General features: G+C 43.1%; 1 protein-coding gene across 1 annotated transcript; it reads left to right on the top strand.

Moving 5' to 3' along the window:
• PTCD3 (pentatricopeptide repeat domain 3) lies at positions 1-24,260 on the top strand. Its single transcript, XM_009882521.1, has 24 exons — positions 1-80; positions 1,371-1,420; positions 2,572-2,611; positions 3,620-3,665; positions 4,418-4,486; positions 7,328-7,432; positions 7,866-7,989; positions 9,058-9,176; positions 9,936-10,009; positions 10,327-10,414; positions 10,515-10,575; positions 10,860-10,942; positions 11,620-11,764; positions 12,863-12,913; positions 13,826-13,909; positions 16,095-16,123; positions 16,651-16,754; positions 17,830-17,908; positions 18,002-18,092; positions 19,301-19,386; positions 20,560-20,708; positions 21,585-21,626; positions 23,115-23,273; positions 24,030-24,260. The coding sequence occupies exons 1-24, from the start codon at positions 1-3 to the stop codon at positions 24,103-24,105; spliced, it is 2,034 nt and encodes a 677-aa protein (XP_009880823.1). The 3' UTR covers positions 24,106-24,260.
• The last annotated feature ends 16 nt before the right edge of the window (positions 24,261-24,276 follow it).

Raw genomic sequence — 24,276 nt, 5'->3', positions numbered from 1 at the left:
ATGGCGGCGCGGCGGCTGGGGGGCAGCTCCTGGCAGCAAGTGGTATCGCTGAGCAGGCGGTGCTGCTTACTGGGCGGGAGGCCAGAGCACTACCGGTAAGGCTCTGCCGTTCCCTCAGCGGAGGGAAGAGAAGGTGCCTGGCGGTGATGCCGTAGGGGAACAACGGGCGGGGGGGGGGGTGGTGTCTGGGGAATTGAGGCGCGAAAGGCCGCGCAGGCGCAGTCCGGGTTGCTCGGCATCGGCGCGCTCTGCGCATGCGTGGTGGCGCCTCAGGCCGCTGGCGGGCAGGGCCGGCGTGGCATGGAGGGATGGAATGGGGGGGCCTGAGCCTGGGGAGCGCCTCTTCTGGGGCTTTTCCCTGTTTTTGGTGGGCTCTGCGGCTCGGAGCCGCCCCGGGAGCGAGCCTGAGCTGTTAAGTGATTACGCGAAGAAGCAAACGGGGTGGGAGGTTACTCTCAGGCTATGTCTCAAATGAAAGGTTGTCCCTTCTCTGGGTACTCTATAGGCAAAATCTAACTCGCACCTGAGACGGTAGAGTCATAACTAATAAGTTTATGTGGCGTATGGGAGCAGCTAGAATTGTGCAGTATCACTGTAAAGCACAGAGTGCACGTTAACAGTGTCTCTCTCAGGGTCAAGGTCAACGTGGAAGCACTTGAGAATGGCAGTGACAGTAAGGCTTCAGTGTTAGATTGCTTCGTGAGGAAAAAAAAAAAGTATTTTGATGTAAGCTTTAATTTGTGTTAAAAGCAATACAATGTGAGTAATTGTAACAAAGACTTGGAGCTGTGACTCTGAACTGAGCACGGAGCAGCGGCTTTGCAGTATACAGCAGAAACACGTTTATGTGGATGTGCCTTCTTCAGCTGTGGTTATGTGAGAGTGCTGTCTGCAGCTCTGTAGACTGGGCATACGGAACTCGTCGGGTCTGGTTTCCCTGCATCTCAGCACATGGTCTTCTGCTTGTGTAAACGCTACTCAGGTCTAAAATATTTTTAAAAAACATACTGCTTTCAGCTAGATTCTTCCTCTAAAATGCAAAGTGTCTTCTGATTTATGTTCAGGATTTTTTTTCTAAGATGCAGTAATTTGTGAAAACTACTTTAAAGCCATGATATCCCCCAAAATAAATAATTACAAATTTTATGTAATCTGATTTTCTGTGTATAACTTACTGTGTCTTGAAATTAGGGCTTTTAAGAGTGGTATCAAATAAGAGTTTTATGGTAATAATTTGGACTTAGTGCAACGTTTCCAGTTATTTATCTCCTTTAATGTTTTAATTACTTCTGACTTGTAGTACAGGATTTCATTAATCTGCTTTTGGTGTATTAATGTGACTACCATAAATTCAAAACCCTGATTTACAGGTGCTCTTCTAGTACTAGAGCTGTTGGCAAGACTGTGGAAAAGTCAGAAGGTATGATGTCTTAATTACTACTTTCTTGATGTCTTAATTGCTAGTTTCTTGCAAATGTGGGTTTGTTTTTTTTTTAATATATATCCACGCAACATAGCCTGTCACAAAATATAGAAGACAGTGAATGCCCCCCTTCCCCTTCTTACATTCCCCCCTGCCCTGTCTTTGTAGTGCAGTGCTTTCCTGGCTTAACTTGACTGCCCTCGCCACCAACCAGTTCTGTGCTCCAAGAGCATGAACTCAGTTGTCCAGTTCCATGACCTATCCAGTTGCTTATTGAAACTGAATAAACTATAAAATAAAATTAAGGAGTTTTCCACCTTAATCCTGACAGTTTCCTTCATGTTCTTGCTTCTTCTCTGTACTCCTTACCATATTGGTGCTACGAGTTTTGTCAGAAAAGTAAGCTGGGATGCTTGGAGCCGTGCTGCACATGGGAACAAGTTCTTGCCAGTCAGTAACAGCTCACGAAAGTATCAACACAGTGGCAGTGGGCAAAGTGCCTCTGCAGACCCTGGCTCTGGGGGTTGTAATCAGGAGGTCCCTCATGCTCCTCTGTGAATGAATTTGCTAAGATGCTTTATTGACAGCCTATAGCTTCTTCTTTTGGTATTGTCCTTTTTCTTTTTTTCTCTCTGGGACAGCTGGGTGGATTGATCTGTGGGGTGGAAAGAGCTGAACAGTTGGTGTCAGGCTGTCAGAGCAGGAACTTGAAGGGGCACTTTGCTGCAGTATTCACGCAAGCTAAGCTGGGGAAGCCAAATGGGCAGAGATGGCAGACTTCAAACTGGGGGACTAAGGGTGAGAAACCAAGGGACTGGTCAAGACTGGGGCTCAAGCAAGAAGATACAGGATAAGGATAATTGAAGAAGCTTGGATGGGTAATCACTTTGAGGGTCAGTGGGTACAATGTCTCTGAGGTTTGTTTACCATAGGGCCCTGATCCTGTCTTGACACAAGACCGTTAAGCTCCCTGTCAGTCTTTTCTATTACCATTCTAGTAAACTGTGGCCTACATCAGACTGTGGGTTCAAAGTCTTTGCCTTAGTACTTTCAGCTGGATCAAGTTAGATCATTAGTTTTCATGAGATCAAGATTTTCTTTGGGCATCTGTTCGTTTCTATTAACAATTTTAATATTATTTCTTAAAGTTACTCAAGAAGAAATTGTGCTTCCACGAAAGAAAACCTGGTGAGTGTTTACTGCTGGAATATCTCTTGACCTGGAAGAAAGTCATTATTAGACAGCTAAATGTAATCTGTCCACCAAAGTTGAAAAAGAAAATTCAGGTTGCTGTATTCCTGGATTTAATGTCCCACTAGTGGCTTTCCTTCTGACTGGGAGCTCTGGGAATATTCTTGACTCTTACTCTCTGTGCAGAGTATGTACGCTCAGTTGTTGACCTTTCTTTTAAGAACAGTTATGAGGACTACATTTTTAAGCATAGTTCTGTCTTTTTGCAAAATATCACATTCGCTAGAGATCTGTAAAATCAAGTTTATTTGTTTGTCTGCATGGGGGTGTGTTTCTTTCAGCAAAATACACTTGGCTATTGATAACTGGCTGAATAAATCTTGTTTAGAAATTATGCAGCTGAACAAAAGCTATTTTGTTGGAAGCACTTAAAGTGAAAGCAAAAACTAAGTTTATAGCCAAATGGTGTCTGCATGTAAACCTATAATAAGACCACCTCCACCTCCACGTAAACACTTTCAGTGGCCTTCCTTGTTTGCCTGAAACACAACCAAAATCTTAAGGATCTACAGGCACAGTCCTGAGAAGTTTTGTTCTATTTTGAGGGTTTTTTTTTCCTCCCAAGACTTGTGTATTCATCTCTCAGAGATGGAGGGCTCTGAGAGGAGCATTCCAGGGAATCTTTTCTGTGTCCCTTCCCTGTGTTCTTTCTTTGATAATGTATAATAAAGGCAGGAGTGGTAGCAGGAAACACAGATGCTTTTGTGGTTTTCCTCAAAGTCTTTTCTTTTTCCTGTGGTTGTTCCAAAACTGAGACCATTTTTTGCAGTTGAATTTTCTCTCCCTTTGCAAAAAGTGGTATTTTCTAAGTGCAGCAAAAACATTGTTTCCTAGAACTGAAAAACCTCATGGGTCAGGATATTCCTGTGTTTGTTCTGCATACAATGTAATGCATAACGTTCAAAGTCTGCAACCGAGTATTAATCAAAGTTCCTTTATGTTTAGGGATAAGCTCGCGGTTCTTCAGACATTGGCTTCTACTGTGAACAGGGTAAGTAGTTCTGTTGGTCATGGAAATAGGTCGAGTTGTCCATCTCATGCAATAGCCTTGTGCTCTGAAGGCTCTTCTCCTTTGGCCATAAATGAAAGATGGGACTTCTACATCTGTTTTTTATGGGTTTTTCACTTTTGCGTAACGTATTTTGCTGTGTCCTTAAAGCCTCCTTCTAGTGCTAAAAGAGAGCTGCAGCTACCAGTGAAAGCTGTAATATTTTGATAAGGCTTTTGCGAACATCAGGACCAAGTTTCTTTACCAGTTCAGCTTCCCAATCCAGACTACCTCTTCCCAATCTAAGCCCAGAAAGTAAGCCTTGCAAAGAGCAATCAGTGTCTACTCTTGCTAGGCAGCAACTGTAAATGCTCTGATGCTATTCTTCAGTCCTGTTTGTCTTGAGTTCTGGATATTGAATCTGATCCTGCAAGTTCCCTCAGCTCCTCTGAGACTTATAGTTGGGGTCCTGCTTGCTCTGCAGGGCACTCATTGCTTGTTATGTTATATTAAGGACCCTTTTGTTGTCACTATGTTAGCCTGCATGTATGTGTATAATGGAAATGCTTTTTTTAACCGTTTCCGAACAGGCTAAACCTTTTGAACAGGAGGAGCTTTTGTAAAATGGGCATCAGGTGGTGGTTATGATGGAACTGTTCATTGTGCCTTAAATTCCATGAGGCAGTGTAATATGGATACAGCATGCCCGTGTACATAACTATGAACGTTTCAATCCTGGATTCTCCTTTCTACAGGATCCTACTGCTGCTCATTATATGTTCCAGGATGACCCTTTCCTTATGCCAAGAAATGCTGGCAATTCTGTAAGTATTTCCTTTCAAATCCTTGATAGCTTCCCCCCTACCCCCTTTCTCTAGGCTATGAAAACTCTTATCTAATTGTGAGAGCCAGTCCTTGTGAGACCCAGACTTTGCAGGTAACAGAGAAAGTCTGGGCAAAGCAAGACTATCCCTTGGTTGACAAGGAGCACGTTAAAGATCAGTTAGATAAATTGGATATACATAAATCCATGGGGCCTGATGGGATGCACCCTCGTGTGCTGAGGGAGCTGGGGGAAGTCATTGCTGGGCCTCTCTCCATTATCTTTGAAAGGTTCTGGAGGACAGGTGAGGTGCCTGAGGACTGGAGGATAGCCAATGTCACTCCAGTCTTCAAAAAGGGCAGGAAGGATGACCCGGGAAACTACAGGCCGGTCAGCCTCACCTCCATCCCTGGGAAGATGATGGAGCAGCTTGTTCTGGGAGTCATCTCAAAGCACCTGGATGAAAAGAAGATTATCAGAAGTAGTCAACATGGATTCACCAAGGGGAAGTCATGTCTGACTAATCTGATAGCCTTCTATGACAAAGTAACTAGATGGGTGGATGAGGGGAGGGCAGTGGATGTTGTCTACCTTGACTTTGGCAAGGCTTTCGACACTGTCTCCCACATCATCCTCACAGGAAAGCTTAGGAAGTGTGGCTTAGATGAATGGACAGTGAGGTGGATTGAGAACTGGCTTACAGATAGAGCTCAGAGGGTTGTGGTTAGTGGCGCAGAGTCTAGTTGGAGGTTAGTAACAAGTGGTGTCCCTCAGGGGTCAGTACTGGGCCCAGTTTTGTTCAACATATTCATCAATGATCTGGATGAAGGGATAGAGTGTACCATCAGCAAGTTTGCTGATGACACAAAACTGGGAGGAGTGGCTGACACGCCAGAAGGCTGTGCTGCCTTACAGCGTGACCTCGCCAGGCTGGAGAGTTGGGCAGAAAGAAACCTTATGAAGTTCAACAAGGGTAAGTGTAGGGTACTGCACCTGGGGAGGAATAACCCCATGCACCAGTACAGGTTGGGGGCTGACCTCCTGGAGAGCAGCTCTGTGGAGAGGGACCTGGGAGTCCTGGTGGACAACAGGATGACCATGAGCCAGCAATGTGCCCTGGCGGCCAAGAAGGCGAATGGCATCCTGGGGTGCATCAAGAAGAGTGTGGCCAGCAGGTCGAGGGAGGTCATCCTCCCCCTCTACTCTGCCCTGGTGAGACCGCATCTGGAGTACTGTGTCCAGTTCTGGGCTCCCCAGTTCAAGAAAGACAGGGAACTGCTGGAGAGGGTCCAGCAAAGGGCAACAAAGATGATTAGGGGACTGGAGCACCTTTCTTATGAGGAAAGGCTGAGGGACTTGGGTCTCTTTAGTCTAGAGAAAAGAAGATTGAGGGGGGATCTTATTAATACATACAAATACTTAATGGGAGGATGCCAGGGGGATGGGAGTAGTCTTTTTTCAGTGGCACCCAGTGATAGGACGAGGGGTAATGGGCATAAACTTGAACATAGGAAGTTCCATCTTAACATGAGAAGGAACTTCTTTACTTTGAGGGTAGTGGAGCACTGGAACAGGCTGCCCAGAGAGGTGGTGGAGTCTCCCACTCTGGAGACATTCAAAACCCGCCTGGACGCTGTCCTGTGTAACGTGCTGTAGGTGACCCTGCTCTGGCAGGAGTAATTGGGGCCTTCAATTACAAAAGAAAATGAAGTATCAGATGTCGTTCAGAATTTTCTTCTCTGTGTTTTTCTGAATGCATAATGATTTTAGCATTTCTCTGGACAAATCCACCTACACACGCACGAAGTTCTCTCTTCTTCCTGCCCCTGTAGGGACCTTCCAGCTGGCACAGCTTTGGTAACATTCCTGCAAGTTAGTGGCTTACCTGCTGAGTTTTTCTGTTTCTCCATGTTCTTAGTTTGTTAAGTAACTCCCAAGTGTTGAGATTTTGTGCTTACAGTTTTGTTAAATTTGAATGAAATGTGTGAATTAAAACACAAAAGGTCACATGTGTGTGTTACTACATAGACTACATGTTACCAGTTAACTGTCCTGGCCAAGCCCCAGGAATTTTAGTTTTATCAGAGAGCAGCTATTTGGTAACTTGGGCTTATGGAAATAGTAGTATTGAGGTAATGATAGATAGGAAGAAGGAAAGGAGTCATCCCCTGATGTTATCTTTACATAAGATTAAAGAGTGCAAAGCCGAGGCAGGAGAAAGCATAACTGGAAATGAGGGCAACAAGGACATGCTGTGTGATGTTAATCAGTGTCGCGAGAGAAGACTGAGAGCTGAGATCTCGTGTCAAGGCAGTGATATAGCTACGAGAGAACTTAACTTCTTCTGCATACCAGAGGTGAAGCCATTGAGAAGGCTGAAGGCAGCTGTCAAGTGTGAAGAGTTTTAAAAAGAAATAGCAAAGGATGGTCTGACTTAAGAACTTGAGGAAGAGAGGTGGATGGGAATCGGGTGATGCTCTTGGAAATGACAATCGGGGAGAGAAAAGTCCAAGTGCCGTGACTCTAAAAAGAGAGATGCTTTTGAGCTTGAGGTATTAGTACAGCATTTCAGATGTCTGGTAGAGAACTTTGTCCCTTCACTAAGTAACAAAGTAGTAAATTACAGTCTCATTTAATGAACAGACATTCTTATATTGGCATAAATACCAGAACGTTTATCTGGAATGTTGTCTTATGCCTGTGTTTTTACTAAGAGTTGAAAACAAAGCATGAGTTTAATTTGGTCCCATGAGAATGCTCAGTGTTACGGAAAATGTTTTTCCTCACTCTCAGGCTTTTAATTGCATGTTTCTTCATCTTGTTCTCTCTCATTCCTATGCAGCGTCTGTTTTCATTGTCGAAGGAGTCTGGGAGAAATGCTGCAAAATACATTATTAAGCAATTTCCTCAGTATTTTGACAAGATTTTTGCAGAGCCCAACATACCAGTAAGCATTTTTCTTTTCATTTTCATTGAATTTGTGCTTTGTCAGGTGGTGAAATCAACTGTCAGACTGGTCCAAAGCTAACATAAAAGGATAGTTTTGTTAACTTTTGCAGACAGCTATGAAAGCAGTACTGTATTTCCATTATGTTTCTGAAGTGAACATTTTTCTTAAGGAAGTCAGTATCATATCAGTAAGTAGTAAGAAGTATCAGAAGTAAGAAAAGAAATGTTGTTTAGATACCGACTTTCTAGCATGAAAGTGGGAGATCAGGATATGTGGTCCTTCACCGAAAGGACTGCTGCTGTTAGTCTGGGAGGGTTGGGAGATTACCAAAGCAGGATACTGGGTGAAGAGTAAGCATATTTGTTTAGTGTTTTAGCACTGGTTTAGAGAAGGTTTAAGCTCATGTCTAACTTGCACTCTTTGCTTTTAGTGTTTGATGCCTGAGGCTCTTACACCTCAGATTGAAGGAGTGAGTGAAGAAGCTCTAAAAGAGCGTATCAACCTTAGAAGGGTGAAAGATTCTGTGGACCTGTTTGATCAGCTTGTACAAGCAGGTATGTGGTCACCTGCCAGGTTCTGTGGTAGAGCTCTACTTAAATTGTGGCAAAAATATTTTATTAGCTGGCATGGGCTATTGAGACAATTTCATGATTATGTTGCTGCCTTTCACAACTGACTCTGGTCTGATGAAGTGGTTCTCCAGAATTATTGGGCCCTCCCTATCCACTGCTTGCCTGACATGTCACTTCGGTGATACAGAGAATAAATGATTTCTTGATCAAGAAGCAGATGATACAGTGTTGAGTTTTTTCCTTCTCTTCCAAAGCAGAAAAATTTGTGATGCAGTAGAGTAGGGCCTGTTGTGGGCAGGTGCTGTGTGATTGAATGGTACCATTCTGCCTGCAAAGGCCTTTGTGCAGTAACATATTGGTTGGTATAAGCTACATCTGTGCTGACCACTTTCCCGCTGCATTGGACTGGTGTAGCATACCAGCTGAGTGCCCTTTCTGTAGACCTGCCCTCAGTAAATGGGTGTTTCTCAGTTCCTCCGTAATTTGGACCTTATCTCTGTCACGGGTGAATGAGGAGGAAGCAGTAGAAAACTGTAACTGCCACAGCCTCTGAAGGGAAGGTGAGACTTTCCCATATCCACTGCAAGATAGAAAGGAGATGATTCCATCAAATAGCTCTTTTCTTTTCTTGGTTTTACATCTGTTTCATAGAAAGTGAAACACACAAAGTGGTCTTCACAGCAGAGTTTATCCAAGGAGTAGTTGTGAAAGGCACTAGAAATGTCAGGTGTTGTGTTGGGCTTGTTCTGCTTCACAGTTTTGGCTGCCAGTTGCCACTTCGCTCTCCCACTTGGTCAGGAAAACTACCCTTTCAGTGGCTTCAATATTAAAACAGATACTCTAGTTTGGTGTTAAAATTGTCTCCTGCTACGAATGGGTTTGTGGAAGTATTAGTGTCACACTCATGTTTTACAGACTTGCTAGAGAATGCCTTTATGTTGAAAGAGAACAAAGTGGCATAACTGGGTGTTCAAAAGTTTTCTGATACGGCTATAGAATGTTCTGTTCTTTACCTTGCCTGCAACTGTTGTACACCCTCATTTTCTATAGGTACTCCTGTATCTCTGGAGACCACAAACAGCCTTTTAGATTTGTTATGTTTCTATGGAGATGGAGAATCTACTCCAGAAAAACAGGAAGGGCAAAAAGAGGATTTGGAAGAACCAGGGGTATGAAAAACCTGTTTCTCTGTACTTATATATTTATATGTAGTGGGAGTGTATCAAGGTGATGTCAAGATTTTTCTGCTGTGACTGCCTGCCTGGGAGATGGTGTGAGGTGGGTCAAATGCAGTCAACATCCTCTAGACATATGGCAGTTACAGCAATCCTGTGTCAAACCTACTAGCAAAAGTAGTTTCCATAAAGCTGAACTTAGCAGCTGGAACCCTGTCTTGCCTTAGTTTTGCTGAACTGTGTTTAAATAACTGTTTCTCACTGACAACCTGGTTTCTATAGTTGCCTGAAAATAAGACCTCTAGTACCTGTAGTGTAGATCAGCTGGTTAATTTTCTTTCAGTCTGAACCATATTAATTAGACTTCAGTGAAGTTGAGGGCTCCTTGTGTGACTTCAAGAGTATCAGGTTGCAGGGTACAGTAGTAGATGTGTTGCACAATACCTCTCCCTGGGAAGACTGTTGAGGGAGAAAGGGTTTTGCAGAGGATGTGCTGTGGTCTAATGATTCCCACCAACTCCACAAATACATATAATTTGCCCTGTTAGACTGTTTAATAATATAAACAGTATTCTTAATCTAGTTATTGCTTTCTGAACATTATAATAAAAAATATTTTAATGTAACCAATTAAAAAACACCTTTAGTAGCATATAAATTGCTGCTGAACTTCTGTATTGTTACCAAATCACGTCATTTGATGTTGAACAATAGCGAACTTTGAGAAATTTGTTTCTGCAAAAATCTCTCCAGGTGAACGCTTCAGAGCAGAAGGCTCCAAAGAGACAATTCCAAAGAGGTTCACAGTCATCTGGCTCCAGATGGAGGTACAGCAAATGTTGCCAATATTCCTATATTCAGTGGATTGTGCACATGCATTGTTGTTATAAAACAGACTTAAAGACTTTATAGCAGCCCATACTTGCAGATGTTACTTGTTAAATACATCTGTGTTTGCTCATCTTTTAAAGTGTTGATGGAAATCTAGTAAGCGGTTGTAGAATAGCTGAAAATATCACAGGTAATATAATTGAATGTCAGCCCTTGGGAGTACAGCCCATTACTTTGTTCTGCATGTTGAATCCTTTTCCTAGAGGTATCTTTTATTGAGTTCTTTAACATTCAGCTTGTTCGTTGATTATAGGGAGAACAACAATGCTGAAAGGATATTTAAGATAATGCCAGAGAGGAATGCGCATTCCTATTGCACAATGATCCGTGGGATGGTGAAGGTAAAGTTGTCGTTCAGTACTGGGAGGACTTTTTTCAGCTTGTGAAGTCTCACACAGTCGAAGAGATTGTTTATTTTTGTTGGGTTTTTGTTTTTTGCAGCACGGGGCTTCTGCTAAAGCTTATGACATGTACATGGACTTGCTGAATGAAAGACACAAGGGTAAGTGTCTCCTGGTTTTGACTTGTGGTCTTCTAAGTAGCAGAAGGCCGTTGTTGGGTACGTAAGTATTTGTTTCATGGCAGTGATGATTGGCGCAGGGGTACGGACCTCAGCTAGATCATGGGAGCTGAATGCAAACTGTTTGTTTCAGTGCAGCTGGCGTGTGGCTGGCTCACTGGAAACGGGTTTGCATGAGACTTTGCCAAAAACTGAGCCATGTTAGAACAAACTGTTTTCTGTAGAGTGTAATTGTCAGTTAAAATTAATTATCTTACATTTTCCAGCTGACGTGCACACGTTCAACGCACTGATTACAGCAGTCCCATATCTAAAGGAGAGGTTCTTAGAAAGATGGGAATTAGCCAAGGTAAGGAGTGTGAGCAGAAGAGGTGGGGAAGGGGTAAGAGTGCAGGGGCTGGGTCTGCTTTATCACTAGAATTTTGCAGTTGTTAGAAGACTAAGACCAAGAGCTTTGTACAAAGATGCTAATTTCTACTCCAAAGGAAGTACACTTGTGTAAACATACAAACTAGCTCTTGAGGAGTGGAAAATGTACAAAATTCAGCCTTGCCCTTGGGCAATGGTTTGCCTTGTGAGAATGTACCTGATCCAAGAACTGCCCAGACAGAAAGTAATTGGGAAATTATGCTGGGAGATATAAACAAACAAAAAATTTCAAATAAAAACTCTACTCTGAATTGTGATTCATAGTGGTGTGATGGAAATGGAATTTTGAGGGGTAGCATTAGAGGGTTCAGTTTTAATGACATAACATCAGTAAGGAAAATTCATCCATAAATTAAAAAATTTTCTTGATGTTCTAGACACAATTCTCCAAGATCTAATCTGATGTAATTTTGTAGTCTTGCTTTTTGCTCAAATTTAATAAAAATTAGATGGTACTCACTTAATCATTTGAGGTAGAGTCATTCACTTGAAAGGAGTGAGAAGGATCAGATTAAGGAAATGCATGTATACCTAACTGAAAGCTGAACTGTGATCCATAATGTGTGAAGCACTAAGGATTTGAGGATTTTGTTTTAGGTCTTCCTGAATCACATGGTTCAACAGGGAGTGCAACCAAATCTGCTAACGTTCAATGCTTTACTGAAGACTCTGAGAAGATGTGGTGGTGTAGGCAGAAGTATGTCTTTATTGGTAATGAAGGAAATGGAAGCACTTGATATAGGTAAGAGAACCAGAATGGTTGTTATATTTCAGTGCCACCTCCAGAATGGCTAACTCAAAAGTTCATCAGCAAACAACACAGTCATTCCTAGTTGCAGGGAAGAAGCTCAAGGCTTGTGGAAAAGGGCATTTCTCACTGTGTTCTCAACTTCACTATTTGTTTCCTTTTGCAAGAGAACTGAGAAGTAAAAATGCATAAGTGAAATGCATTAAATGCAGAAATAAAAATGCAGTGGCCACTGAGCTGCGGCCACTCAGCAAGCCAGTGGCTGTGGATTTCAAATTGAATCATCGTCTTCAGTCTTTGTTCAGAGCTGATTACTAGTTACAGTATAGTGCATGCACTTAGTCCCTGAGGTCGAATAATACAGCATTTTGATGCTGTAGTCTTTTAGGTTAGGAGCATGTTTGTCGTTACATTTTTACCTGTAATTACCTCTGACTACTCAGGGACAGGTGTGTGTATGCAGTGGGGGAGTGTGTCCTGGCCCATAGGCTCTTTCTCAACTAGGTCTTTATTGTAGTACTGCTGAAGAAGTAGTGAAAGATATGAATACACGTTTGTAGCAGTCAGCTGAGTCTGTTAGCTTCCCATAGATCAAGGAGATTTACTTCACACACCACCCAAGCCAGTTCAGGTCTATATACCTACATCTCTACAGAAAAAAAGCTTTTGATGTAGATGATTGCTTTTGATGTCAAATAAACACTGCAAAAACAGGGAATATCTGCACAACCAATTTGATGTCTTGTGGAGTGTGCTTTGCCCCAGTAACACACTTGTTGATACCCTAAAGATAGGTTCATGAGCAGAAGAGAAACTAGCTATGAAATAGTTTTGGTTTTAATTTAGAGCAGGAAAGCTTGACTGCTTGCCCCATAGCGATATGGTGCTTCAACTGGTGGTCCACCCTCAGATGTCATCCCTCCCAGCTGTAACATGTACGTGAGGTCTGGTCCAGCATTAGGGTGGGCAAGGGGAGAATTTAGTAAATTTATGCATGCTGCCTCACTGGAAGGGACGGGGACTGTGAATTAGAGCTCAGGCATAAAGCTCAGCCAAGAATGTTAAAGTAACTTCAGTGTTTTTGCTTTTCAGAGCCTAGCCTTGCAACGTATGATCATCTTCTCTTTATATTTTATAGAGGCGGTACGTGCAATATCAACTTGTCCATGAATGTGTCCTTTTTAACATCTGCTTTGAATGCTTTCCAAATGGGATGGGTGAATGCAGTTGATGATGGATTAAAAGACAGCTTCTAATTTGTGCAATGTTAATGTTACCTGTGCAGTCTGATTCTACTTGGGTAAAGAAAAAGCTACAGAGGATCGTAACCTCTTACAGGGAGGGAACAGTCCTTGTGTTTTGAGAACTGACAGAACTGGAAAGAAAGCCCCTTTTCATTTCCATTTGTGGCAACAAGTTGATAAAGCTAAAAAGCAGATGCTACTCTATCTCTCTGGAGGCTGGATCTGACTACAGTGCCTATGATTACATAGACTGTGCCCCTCATGGGGAAGCAGTTGCACAGGGATTCTGTTTTTCTGCAATAGTTCTGTGGATTGAAACTGTCTTGAAGTATAGCTGTGTTAGAAGGCAGAAGCCCAACTGTTGAGATCCTTTAGCCAAAAATCTGTGGACGTGGAATGGGAATAGACGCAGTAGTTGTAACTGCAGTCCTTATGTTATAACAAATGTGTACAAACTGCTCTGGAGTCTCTCTGTTGGTTTTTTTTTTTTGTTTATAAAATGCATTGCTTTTCCCAGTGCCACATTCTAACAGACAAACTTGCAGGCCTGTTGGATTCCTTGCTAGAAAGTACTTGTATCTTTGTTAATCTACCCTGTTGTGCTGTGGAAATCTGGCAAATTTTAGTGCAAATAAAATTGCAGCTGGTGTGGAGCACCACAATTCGGGGTAGAGATAGGAGAATCTTGACACTTATTTGAGATCGCGGTGCTTGTTTCCATTTCTGTAGTATATTTGCAGGCTGACGCTCTTTCCTAACGAAGCACATAGTACAACTGAGATGTGATGTTGCTTGTCTGTTTGTCCCACAGTTGACCTTTGCCCACCAGGCATCATCCTTGAAGTACTAGATGACGTTGAAAAGAGGAGTTTCACTCCCCAGGACCCTGATGACGGTATGGACTTCAATATATCTCACAATATGCATTATTTAAGCTTGGGTGGAAAAGTACCTAGGGAATTTCAAGTAGTTCTATCCCACTAGAAAGAACGCATGCAGCTTGCTTATGTCAGCACCTTCTGATACTTTTTGGAGACAAAAAAGGACAAATTCCAGTGCTGGGAAGGTGTGCTATGCGTTGGTGTGCTGGCTTCTGTGTGGAAGTAGGAGTGTAGCCCATATGAATGAGTATTTGAGTCCCACATGATAAAAATCACAAGGCTGTTTACAAGACTAGTTTAAGGAGGAACATCTGCTAGCAGCTTCGTGAAATGAGACGTCTGGTGAACAGCAGGTTTTTGCTGTAGTGTGGTGTGAGATCCTATTCTAGTTCTTCCTAATCGTGTCAGAAAATTGCATGAAATACAACTTCATGCAAAATTGAAGCTTGGGTCTGTTGAAGGGTGGGTTCTGAACATCCCATGTCTCACTGGCTCTTTCTGCCATCTGTATGTGCACAACTTTGCCCTAGGATCTTCAGAGCCTTTTTGTACATACAGAAGTAGACGCAGCTTCAGTCTGAAGAAGAGGGGTGACAAAGAGGGGTCTGTTAGCTGTGCTGTGTACAATGTGGTGTGAACAATGTGTCAGAAGCCACTCTTTAGCAGCTGGCAGTTCTATATGTGATAGGATGAAGAAGGTATTACAGTGCATCATGCTTCAGGAAAATGGAGTGGAGTTGATATGTTTTTTGGCCATTTAAAGGACAAAGATAATTATGACATTATGTTAGAGTAGCATATTATATTATCCTACCTGCATTTTTTTTTTTTTTGAAAATAGTCAGAATGTTGCACACCTCTTTTGTTTGCTTCTGCCCTGCTATATGTGTTATACTGTTTCTTGCTCTGGCTCTAAGCTGCTGCCAGAAGCGTAGGCAATGGCTGTACCTGCTCTGCTCCTTCACACGCTTTATAGAAATACCGCTGTTAGCAAAGGTAGTGATGATGGGCACGCAGATACAGGCCTTGCCTGAATCATGGGAGTTGAATGAGCTTTGCTACACAGCAGTTTAAAAGAGAGAGGTAGCTCGCACAAGACTAGGTCAAAGCCACTTTGTCTAAGCAAGATGCATACGTAGATGTTTCTGTTCTTCAATGTGGGATCCTTATGCTATTTGGTAATTGCTTTTGCAGAGTTCAGATTGACACTTTGAACAAAACTGAGGCTTCCTTTTCCTTAGGGTGGTGGTGTATGTGAACTGACTCTTACCTTCAGAAACCTCTGTGTTCCCTGCAAGGCTTTTCCTTGGCCCAGATGATTCTGTAGGCTGTAGCTGAAGTGTATACTAAACACCTAAATAACACAAAAATGTTTTTTCCAACTTAAAAGTATTTAGTTAATTTATAAAGTTGCAAGGAAAAGGAGGGTGTATTGTACCTAGGGCTTTTAAGTGAATTGCCTTACAGTTCTTCCCACTATTTTGTTACCCACAACTAGCCATTGTTTCAGTCTCTGGTAGCCCTTGTATTTGCTTCAGAAAAACCAAAACGACCTATCCAAAATTCTCACCATACAAATGAAATAAGCTACTGAGCAGGATAGTTTATGTCCTTCCTCCCCCTGTGGCTTTCTTTACCTCCCTTGGGCAGCATCAGTCTCCGTCCTGCTTTGAAATGTCAATTACAGAAACCAGGGCCAAAGGCTCACAAAACAGGAAGGAGACATTTTCAGGGGACAGTTCTATGTTCTTGGGCAGCTCTGGGGTGTGCTGAAGAGATGGGTAACCTGCCTGAACACCTGTCTCTGTTGCATGTGCTCTCTTCCACTGGAGTAAATGGAGAAGGTGAGTGATGTGGCTGCCTTTGTCTAACAGGCAGGCTACAAAAAAATAATGCCGTCTTGAATCAAACAAAAGAATGTAGCTTTTGTAAAAGTACCTAAAGTCAAACAGATCATCTACTTAAATCTGTCTCCAAAAGCACGGCAGTATAGCCTCCAGAACACTGGCTAGCAAAACTCATGCCACGCCAGAGTCTCTACATACAAAGTGAAGATCCCAGCTACATTGTTAAACTGAGCAACAGAGTCAGCTTTCAAATTGAACCTGTCTCATCTGTCCTCTGGGAGTCTGGATTAGTGAGCTGCTGTATGTCTCCTTGAAAGTTTGAAGCTAATGGACTCCATTTTCTCCCTTTCAGCCAACTTTTTTGCCACTGCTATGCAAGCGGTAAGTACCTCTTCCCTGCAATCAGAATTCCTTTGAGCCCTCCAGTTGTTTAAGAATTGCCTGTGAGTTTTCCAACCTGTGATACAAGGTTTAGCGCTCAGTATCTTTCACTTTTTCACCTATGTTCATCACCTCCTGTAACTTTCCTCCGTAATTCTGCAGTTCTTTGCTCGATGCCTTCTAAATTGGTAACTTGCATGCCTGTGATACATGCATCTCTTGCTAGCGATAGCTGCATAAGTCCTTGTCTTCTGTGCCCTGCCCCCTGCTTCTAGTGACACTGCAGCGGTCAGACAGTATCCACACCAAAAAGTGTCGGTTTAGGTTAGAAAGCTCTTGCAGACTGTGGGAATCGTGCATTTGTCTCAACTAAACAAAATGCCTAGGCAGTCACTGCACTGAATTGCGTCCTGTTAAAAATGTTTGCTGTCAGCTCATTATTCTTCATACCTTTGTGAAAGTGAGTCTCAGAGGGATGTATTAAGTGTTATATTTGGTAGCTTTAAAATCTGACTGGTCTATTGCAGTGCTGTGATCTTAAGGATATCAAGCTTGCCTATCGGTTAAATAAGGCAATGGAGAAGGGAGACAACTGGAAGTTCTTGGACATGGATCGGTTAAATGCCTACTGGTGAGTGAAATGCAGCTTATATTCAGCATCTGGTGTATTGTTGTCAATTTGAACACAAGCTAGGATTCAGACATTGCATAGAAGGATGCTTTGTTGAACACCAGCTGGTTATTGTCTGTGCAGTTTTGAAATTACTTCCCTCTTAAGAGCAGTGATAGCTTAGGATTTAGTTTCAGTTTGTGGCCTTGCCTGAACTTGGAGCATCCGTTTAGCTTCATACCCATCCAGCAGTTATACCAAGCAGTTGTATTTTCTGCAATCCTGTTGTCCACTTACGATGGCAGCTTAGAAAGCAACACCAAAATAGCATACAGATTGGACCTAGCTCTCTGCGTGGTGTTGGAGAGAGGCTGCAGCGCAGCAGGTGTATTTAGGCATGACACTCCCATGTAGTTTCACCGTTTGACACTGTCATCATGGTGTCCGAAACATCTTTACCAGTGTTCAGTGCTGCAGTTGCTGAACGTAATTAAGTACTTTGATCATATTGATTTGAAGAAAAGTCTATTTAGGCATTGGAACTAGAGATGCTCCTGTAAATTCATGAAAAATAATTGTCATCAAAATAAGTTGTGGTTTCAGGAGTGGAATGATTCAGATGATTTTACCTTATTTAGACTGTAAATAAATCAAGGGAAATTAATGGAAATTAATTTCTTGGTGTAGGGACGTTTTTCTTAGTGCATTGTATCAAGGTCCCAGGCTTGTATTGCAAAACTTGCACAACTAATTACATTAATTTAGTTTACTTCTTAAAGGGTTTCTTAATCAGAGATTGCATTTGAGAGAGATTCAGATACCTCAAACCTGGCATCAGGCAGGGAGATTGCATTTTTTTCAAGATTTTAAAATGCAGTGGTCCACTTCTTACTAATTCTGCCAATTACTTAGTGTTAGCGTTAAGTTGTCTCATAAAAAAACACTACTGCTTTTTTAATTGTATGGAGTATTGCAGTCAGTGAAGTTTCCATGATCTGCAGTACAAATCTGATCAGAACACCATCATTTGCTGGTGTTTCTGTATGGTTTAGTTGATCTGATCATTACTGAATTAGAACATTTTTTCCTCCTGTAGGTCAAAATTCTTTTCATTGTTGTGTATGATGGAACAAATTGATGTTGTGTTGAAATGGTACAAAGAAATGTCCCTTTCGGTAAGTGTGTATTAGGGTAAGCAAGCTTCAAAGCTTTAGTATGGAGAAACAGAACAGTTAGAGTTCACTGAAGTGACTCTCTTCCTTCTTCAGGTCTTCTATCCAACTCCTAAAAATATATTGGACCTCCTTCAAGCACTGGATGCAGCCAACCACTTGGAAGTGATCCCTTCAGTCTGGGAAGGTTAGCGATAGCCACACGGCTACGTAGGCAGTTTGTTTGATAAAAGTCAGTAGGAGTGCAAAGGGGGAGGTAGTTGGGAAATTTTCCAGTGCTCAGAATAGCCGTGATAAGGTACTTTGGCATGAGGGACATTATTCCTCAGTACAGTTGTGGGGCTGCTGTATTAGAGAAAGGCAGAACCGGTAACACAGACTATCGGAGAGATGGTGGCTGTTTCACAGTTAAATGTCAGTGTCTTGGAAAACTGAGTGCTTACCAGAGAGTAGTACCTTAACCAACAGCCCAGGTTTAACTCATTTAAATGATTTGCCTGTTCTTTCCCCTTAAGAAGAGGAGACAAGGCAAATACAGGGTTTGGCACACAGAAAATATCCTACTGTCACCCAACACTGAGGCGACAGACAGGTTCTTTCAGGGTCCTTGGCAGAATGATGACAGCACTGAGTTGTAGTTACAATTAAAGCTTTATTTTCTCAACATAATTTTATAATTAGCATAGCATAGAATTTATAATCAGAATAGCTCAGTACTTCTATAAGCAGAATCAGTGTAGTACAGTTTTTTAAGTAGAGCAGTACAGAATTTTAGAGCACTGCTTAGCTTACAGTTTCTAATCACCTGGACCCTCTGCAGATCGGGTCAAATCTTGATACTTGGTTTGCTCTATCAACATAAAAATTGCAATCTAGCCTCGAAAAACATATAAAAGAATACAAGTCACCACTCATTTCTTGGAGGCAGCAGATGACGGTGGAGTTGTCCCTGGCCACTGGGGTGTCGTGGGTCTCACTGTCCAGCCGCAGTTTGGGTCCAGGTTCCTACCTAGGACTTGTAACTGCTTGATTTTATAGACAGTGCTCTGTGTGTTTCTGCCTTCCCTGTTCTGTGACAGGGTCATCGCCACCACCGGGTTGGTTGGGTGCCTGGAACCTTGAAGGCCATTAAGGAAGGGAGTAGTCAGCCTGGTGCCCAGGAATCTTGAGGCTGGCAGGGAGGGAAAGAAGAAATCTGTTTGGTGCATCTATTTAGAGCACAAGGACCTTCAGGACCTGAAAATGAGGGGAAAGGGAACTAATACGTGACCTGCTCAGTCGCAGAGAATGGCTGTTTGCCTTGCAAAATGGCATTAGTTATGCTGACCATATCACCAGGAGTTGGGAGCAGGGGGTACTGGTCACACCTACTAACTACTGCCTTTCTCTAAACAGATATGAAACAACTGGGGTTTAGTAGGAGACAAGACCTGTTGGAAGAGCTCTTGTCTTTGATGAGCAGGGAGCAGCACCCTGAGGAGGTAAGGAAGCTGTCGTGGTTTAACCCCAGTAAACAGCTAAGCACCACACAGCCGCTCACTTACTCCTCCCCCGTGGGATGGTGGAGAGAATTGGAATGGTAAAAGTGCAAAAACTTGTGGGCTGAGATAAAAACAGTTTAATAGGTAAAGCAAAAGCTGTGCGTGCAAGCAAAGCAAGATCAGGAATTCATTCACTGCTTCCCATCGGCAGGCAGGTGTTCAGTCATTGCTGGAAAAGCAGCGCTCCATCATGCATAATGGTTACTTGGGAAGACAAACACCATCACTCCGAGCGTCCTCTCCTTCCTTCTTCCCCCAGCTTTTACTGCTGAGCATGATGCCATATGCTATGGAATAGCCCTTTGGTCAGTTGGGGTCAGCTGTGTCCCCTCACAGCTTCTTGTTCACCTCCAGTCTACTTGCTGGTGGGACACTGTGAGGAGCAGAAACACTGTGTAAGCGCTGCTCAGCAATAACTAAAACATCCCTGTGTTATCAACACACTTTTCATCACAAATCCAAAACATAGCCCTGTACAAGCTACTATGAAGAAATTTAACTGTATCCGAGCCAAAACCAGTACAGAAGCTCAGTGAATATAGTAGAGATGGCTCCTCATTGCTGTGTGCAGCATACAGACTGCATTGAAGTGCTGTAGTATTGTCCCTCTTCGGTCTTAGAGGTCCAGTTCCAGTGCATATGCTATTACAAATTTCCAGATCTGTGTGATCTTATCCAGGCCTGCGAAGCCTTTCAGATTGTCTTCAACCTGTAGAGAAACCTCAGATTAACACAGAAGAGGATCACTTCCTTACCAGGGTTTGGAAGAGTAATCCAGCCCAGCCAGCCACGTCTCTCTGGGGAAGCACATGGCAGAATTTGGGGATTTTTTGCCAAAGATGTCACTGCAGTAATTGACTTCTCAAGCTGAGGAGGGTTAAAGGCTTACGCGTGCTGCAGAGGTCTCTAAATACAGCTGTCCCTGCAAAGCCGTCTTGGAGCTTGCCTAGTGGGGACAATTGTCCTGACAAGTGAGAAATTTTTCTGCTGGGAGGAACCGCTGTTAATTCACAAATTTAAATCACATACAGGGCAGACCTGTAGGAGGAATTGCACTGAGAAGGGTATGTTAATTCTAGAGGTTTGGGGCTTAATAGCACAATCTTTTCACAGATTCAACTGGCGTTTGCCAAGTGTGCTGATGACATCAAAGCTGTCCATGAGCAAACTGGGAGGGAGCAGGCCCCGTTGGAATGGACAGGCAGTGTGCTGTGCCATGTCACTCTGTTGTTTTCCAGGGTTGGGAGAACCCAGGATGCTTGGTACGTGTGGACTGTCATGAGCTCTTGTCTTGCTGACACTAACTCAAGGTTTAATCACAAAAATCGAAAACTAACAACTGATTGCCTTGGAACACTAGTGCAGACAAAGGGAGGACATAAATCCTGCTGGGAATGTGATGGGTTTTTTTCTTAATTTTATTGTTCATTCTTGGTACCAAGTTACAGTAGTTTGTCTTAAAAATGGTGTAGAAGTTAATGTAGCAACTGGTTTAGAGCATTGTATAGCTGCTTTTGGCAAGGTGGGGTTTGATTATCACTTCACTAAGCACTGCTGATTTCCTGCAGCTTCCCTTTTTGTAATTTTTAGAACTCTTTGGAATTCCAACTGTTATAGAGATTAATTAGTTTCATTAAACTTTTAATTAGAATTAACCCTAATTAAAAATCTAAAGAGAATATTTTTAGTACTGCTCAGAAGCTAAAATTTGCTGTCCTGCATGCTCTCAATGTGAAATACTGGTTAAAATACCTAGCCTCTGATTTAAGGTTCTGAGCTATTTTCCGTTAAATACAGATATTCTTTTTGCACAGATTCATATGAAACAAAGAAGTGGCAAGTACCCTTCTAAAAGCATGTAATATTTTTAAAGTAAACTTGCTACCAGCTACACTTTTTATTTTTTCTGCACTAGTTAAGATAGTCTGTGTTAAACTAACCAATTATGTTAGCTGGTACACATTGCACCTGCAAGAATACAGCATGGGATCTGTTTCAGATCTGTGAGGAAGATCATTTAATGAAATTGACCTTGCCTATGTTTCAACAGGGGCTTATCCAAGAGATTTAATATCTGTCTGTTCCTGTGTTTTGTGGTGGTTTTTATTATATTTTTTTTTTTGTTTTCTTTTGAACAGGAACATGATGGAGCGGTTCCAGCAAATCAATAGGATTCCCACGTGAGTACTTTTAGGTTCTGACATCAAGTACTGGGTGTCCCCTTTGGCTGAAATTTTGCATTTTTATTATAACCAACAATAGTGGTCCCTATCTGACTGTTACTTCCGAAGCATGGATGTGTGTGTCTGTCCTTGTGAGCGCGTGTTTGTTTATCCAACTAATATGTGCCAAGACCTTTCTGTCTCAAAAAATGTTGAAAATGCAAAGGGGGGGGATTTAAGTGGTTGATCCTTGAGATGTCATTGATTGAAGCTCTGGGACATGAAGAGCAATGCCACTGATTAACTTGGAAGTAGAAATCAGTCTGAGTGGGACTCTTGAGCACACGGGAAATTAGATGTTTTCAAAAAAAATTCTAATATGCTATTAACCAAGCATAGGTGCTTCAGAGGTGTCTGGATTTCTGAAGAGAAGTTTATCAAGTCAAATCCTAAATCTTATGTAGTACCTTGTTAGGTTACAACAGTTAGCTTTTCTCAGGATTTTGGAGGAAAAAATTCTGTTTTAAGTAGAAAGCAAGTCCTGAGAAACAATAATACATTTAAAACAAAAAAAAAAAACAAAAAACAAAAAACAACCCAAACAACTGCTTGCTGCTCACGGAAGTGAACACCTGAAATCCGATGTTGGAGGTGGGAATTTCACAGAGTGCACGATGTTCTCTGTGGCTGCCTGCACCAGTGAGGGTGTGTGGTACCGAAGGCAGCAGTTAGTGGTACTCTGTGCTTGGCCTGTTCTGCAGACTGCTGCTAGTGTGGCCGCAAGGAAGCCTTGATGCTCCCTGTCTCAATTTGGGGAAGAGGGAAAGGAGAATTCTTCTGAAATCATGGTGTAGCTGATGGGTTTGTGAATGCCATGAGTTATGAATGTAATGGGAAAGAAAGTGGTTTCTCTGCCATTACAAAATGGATCAGAGGCTTTCCTGGTTCACTCCCTTCCCTTCTCTGCCAAGCTCGCTGCGGCACCAGCTGCAAACACTTGCTTGTTTCCCTGCCTAAAGGCAAGAGAGGTGTCTCCAGCAGCTGTCGCACGTGATGCTTTGACATGCAACACAGCTGGCAGAGCCGAGCCAGCTGTCAGCGGCTCCCAGCGCCCGCAGACAGCACAGCAGCCTCTGGCAGACTGCCTTTGATTTCAAGTGCTGTTACACTGTTCCTTTACCTCTGCCAGCCATGTAAAAGAGGGTGAGGGACTGCAAAAAGGGGAAGGTTATTTAGGCTGCTGCTAAGGTGGCATCCTCATCCTGAGCAGTAAGCTGCTGCCCTCTGGTTTTGTGCAAGGAGAAGTATTTCTTTCTGCTAGGATAGGAATTCCCAAGTGGTACGGCGTGAAGGCTGAGGTGAAAGTCATGGCAGGAGCAGAATTGGGCTGGTTGAGTGATCTGAAAATCTGTCACCTCCTCTCCCTCTCTGAAGCACCTGCTGTAAGTTAATGGCCATCTCACCTGGGGCCCAGTGAACAGTCACTCTTTGCCTTTGCTTTTGCAGTGAGCAGGTGATGGATGAGTTCTTGAACTGTGCTAAACAAACCAATTGCTCAGATGAGGCAATTAAGCTGGTAAAGCTGGCAGCGTCCCTCGGTCTTCCTTCATCTCAAAGGCTTAAAAGCAGAACGGAGAAGGAATTTGAACTCTCTGAAAAGCAGAAGTAAGTTGGAGTACTTCATGTTACTGCTGAAGGGGTGTAATAGACAGGGTGTTGGAGGGGAGCCTGTGGAAAGGCTTCTCTGTGAAGGCAGCAGAGAGCTGGCTTTCAGAATGATGTACCTTTGTGTTGGCTGTGGCCAATTCACACCCCCAAAACAGCCCTTCAGTTTTTGATCCCAGGCTGTATCCATACCATCTGGGAGGGAAGGTAACTTTCCATGATGGGGTTAGCCTCGTCCACTGTTCAGATCTGCTATCACCTTTCTTTCCCAGAATCTTTCTCTACCTGGGTCTGGCCACCTAGAAGACACTGATGTCAGGCTAATAAGAGCAGGCTGGTGCTGCAGGACGGCCCTGTACGTGGTTCACAGGTTCTGAGGCTCATGGTCAATCCTCAGTACACCTGGCCAGCCACCATGGGTCATTTCTGAGCTGATGTAGCCAAGCTCAGAGGATGGGCTTAGCCTTGAGGACCATGGTTTAGAGCTACTGGTCTGGTCCAAGGGAATGAATAAATAGAAGTCCGGCACCCTTGACAGGGTGCCACTTTCTAGGTAACTGAAGTAGTCAGCTTTTCCAGAAGGAGGTGGGTCTGCTTCTACCAAATGCTGGGTGGACCTGTTCTTTGAGGACAATAGGCATCAGACAGCCCATAACGTTCTCTGTGGCTGGGGTTTACCCTGTGCGTTTTGGATATCTCTTTTCAAGCAAAAGCCTCAATCGGGTGACTGATTACTGGACTGTTTTACATCTGCAGGAAGACATTGGAGAGTATCAAGTCAGACAGCGACAGCAGCGACAGTGATAGTGACAGCGATAGTGACCGTGACTAGCTGTCCCTCTTGCCTTCCCCTTGGGAAAACTGGGAGCAACGGCTGTCTTGGTGCCAGGAGGCTTCTGTGAGAAGTGAAATCACTGAAGGGATGGCTTCTGGGGGGTGCTGCAGCACTGCTGAGAGCTCCACAGCATTCTGATACAAGACCTGCTTCTATGTCGTCTTCATT

This window comes from Charadrius vociferus, unplaced genomic scaffold (assembly GCF_000708025.1).
Source record: "Charadrius vociferus isolate BGI_N301 unplaced genomic scaffold, ASM70802v2 scaffold213, whole genome shotgun sequence".
In the NCBI taxonomy this organism is placed as follows: domain Eukaryota; kingdom Metazoa; phylum Chordata; class Aves; order Charadriiformes; family Charadriidae; genus Charadrius; species Charadrius vociferus.
The sequence above is the reverse complement of the archived record's forward strand: the minus strand, read 5'-3'. Positions and strand labels throughout refer to the sequence as shown.

What these genes read in the sequence shown, in the direction of transcription:
- PTCD3 (XM_009882521.1), top strand. Translation starts at nt 1, where the DNA reads ATGGCGGCGCGGCGGCTGGGGGGCAGCTCCTGGCAGCAAGTGGTATCG. An exon ending in TGGCTTCTACTGTGAACAGG is followed by an intron (nt 3,666 to 4,417) that starts GTAAGTAGTTCT and finishes TCCTTTCTACAG; the next exon opens with GATCCTACTGCTGCTCATTA. An exon ending in TGATCCGTGGGATGGTGAAG is followed by an intron (nt 10,415 to 10,514) that starts GTAAAGTTGTCG and finishes TGTTTTTTGCAG; the next exon opens with CACGGGGCTTCTGCTAAAGC.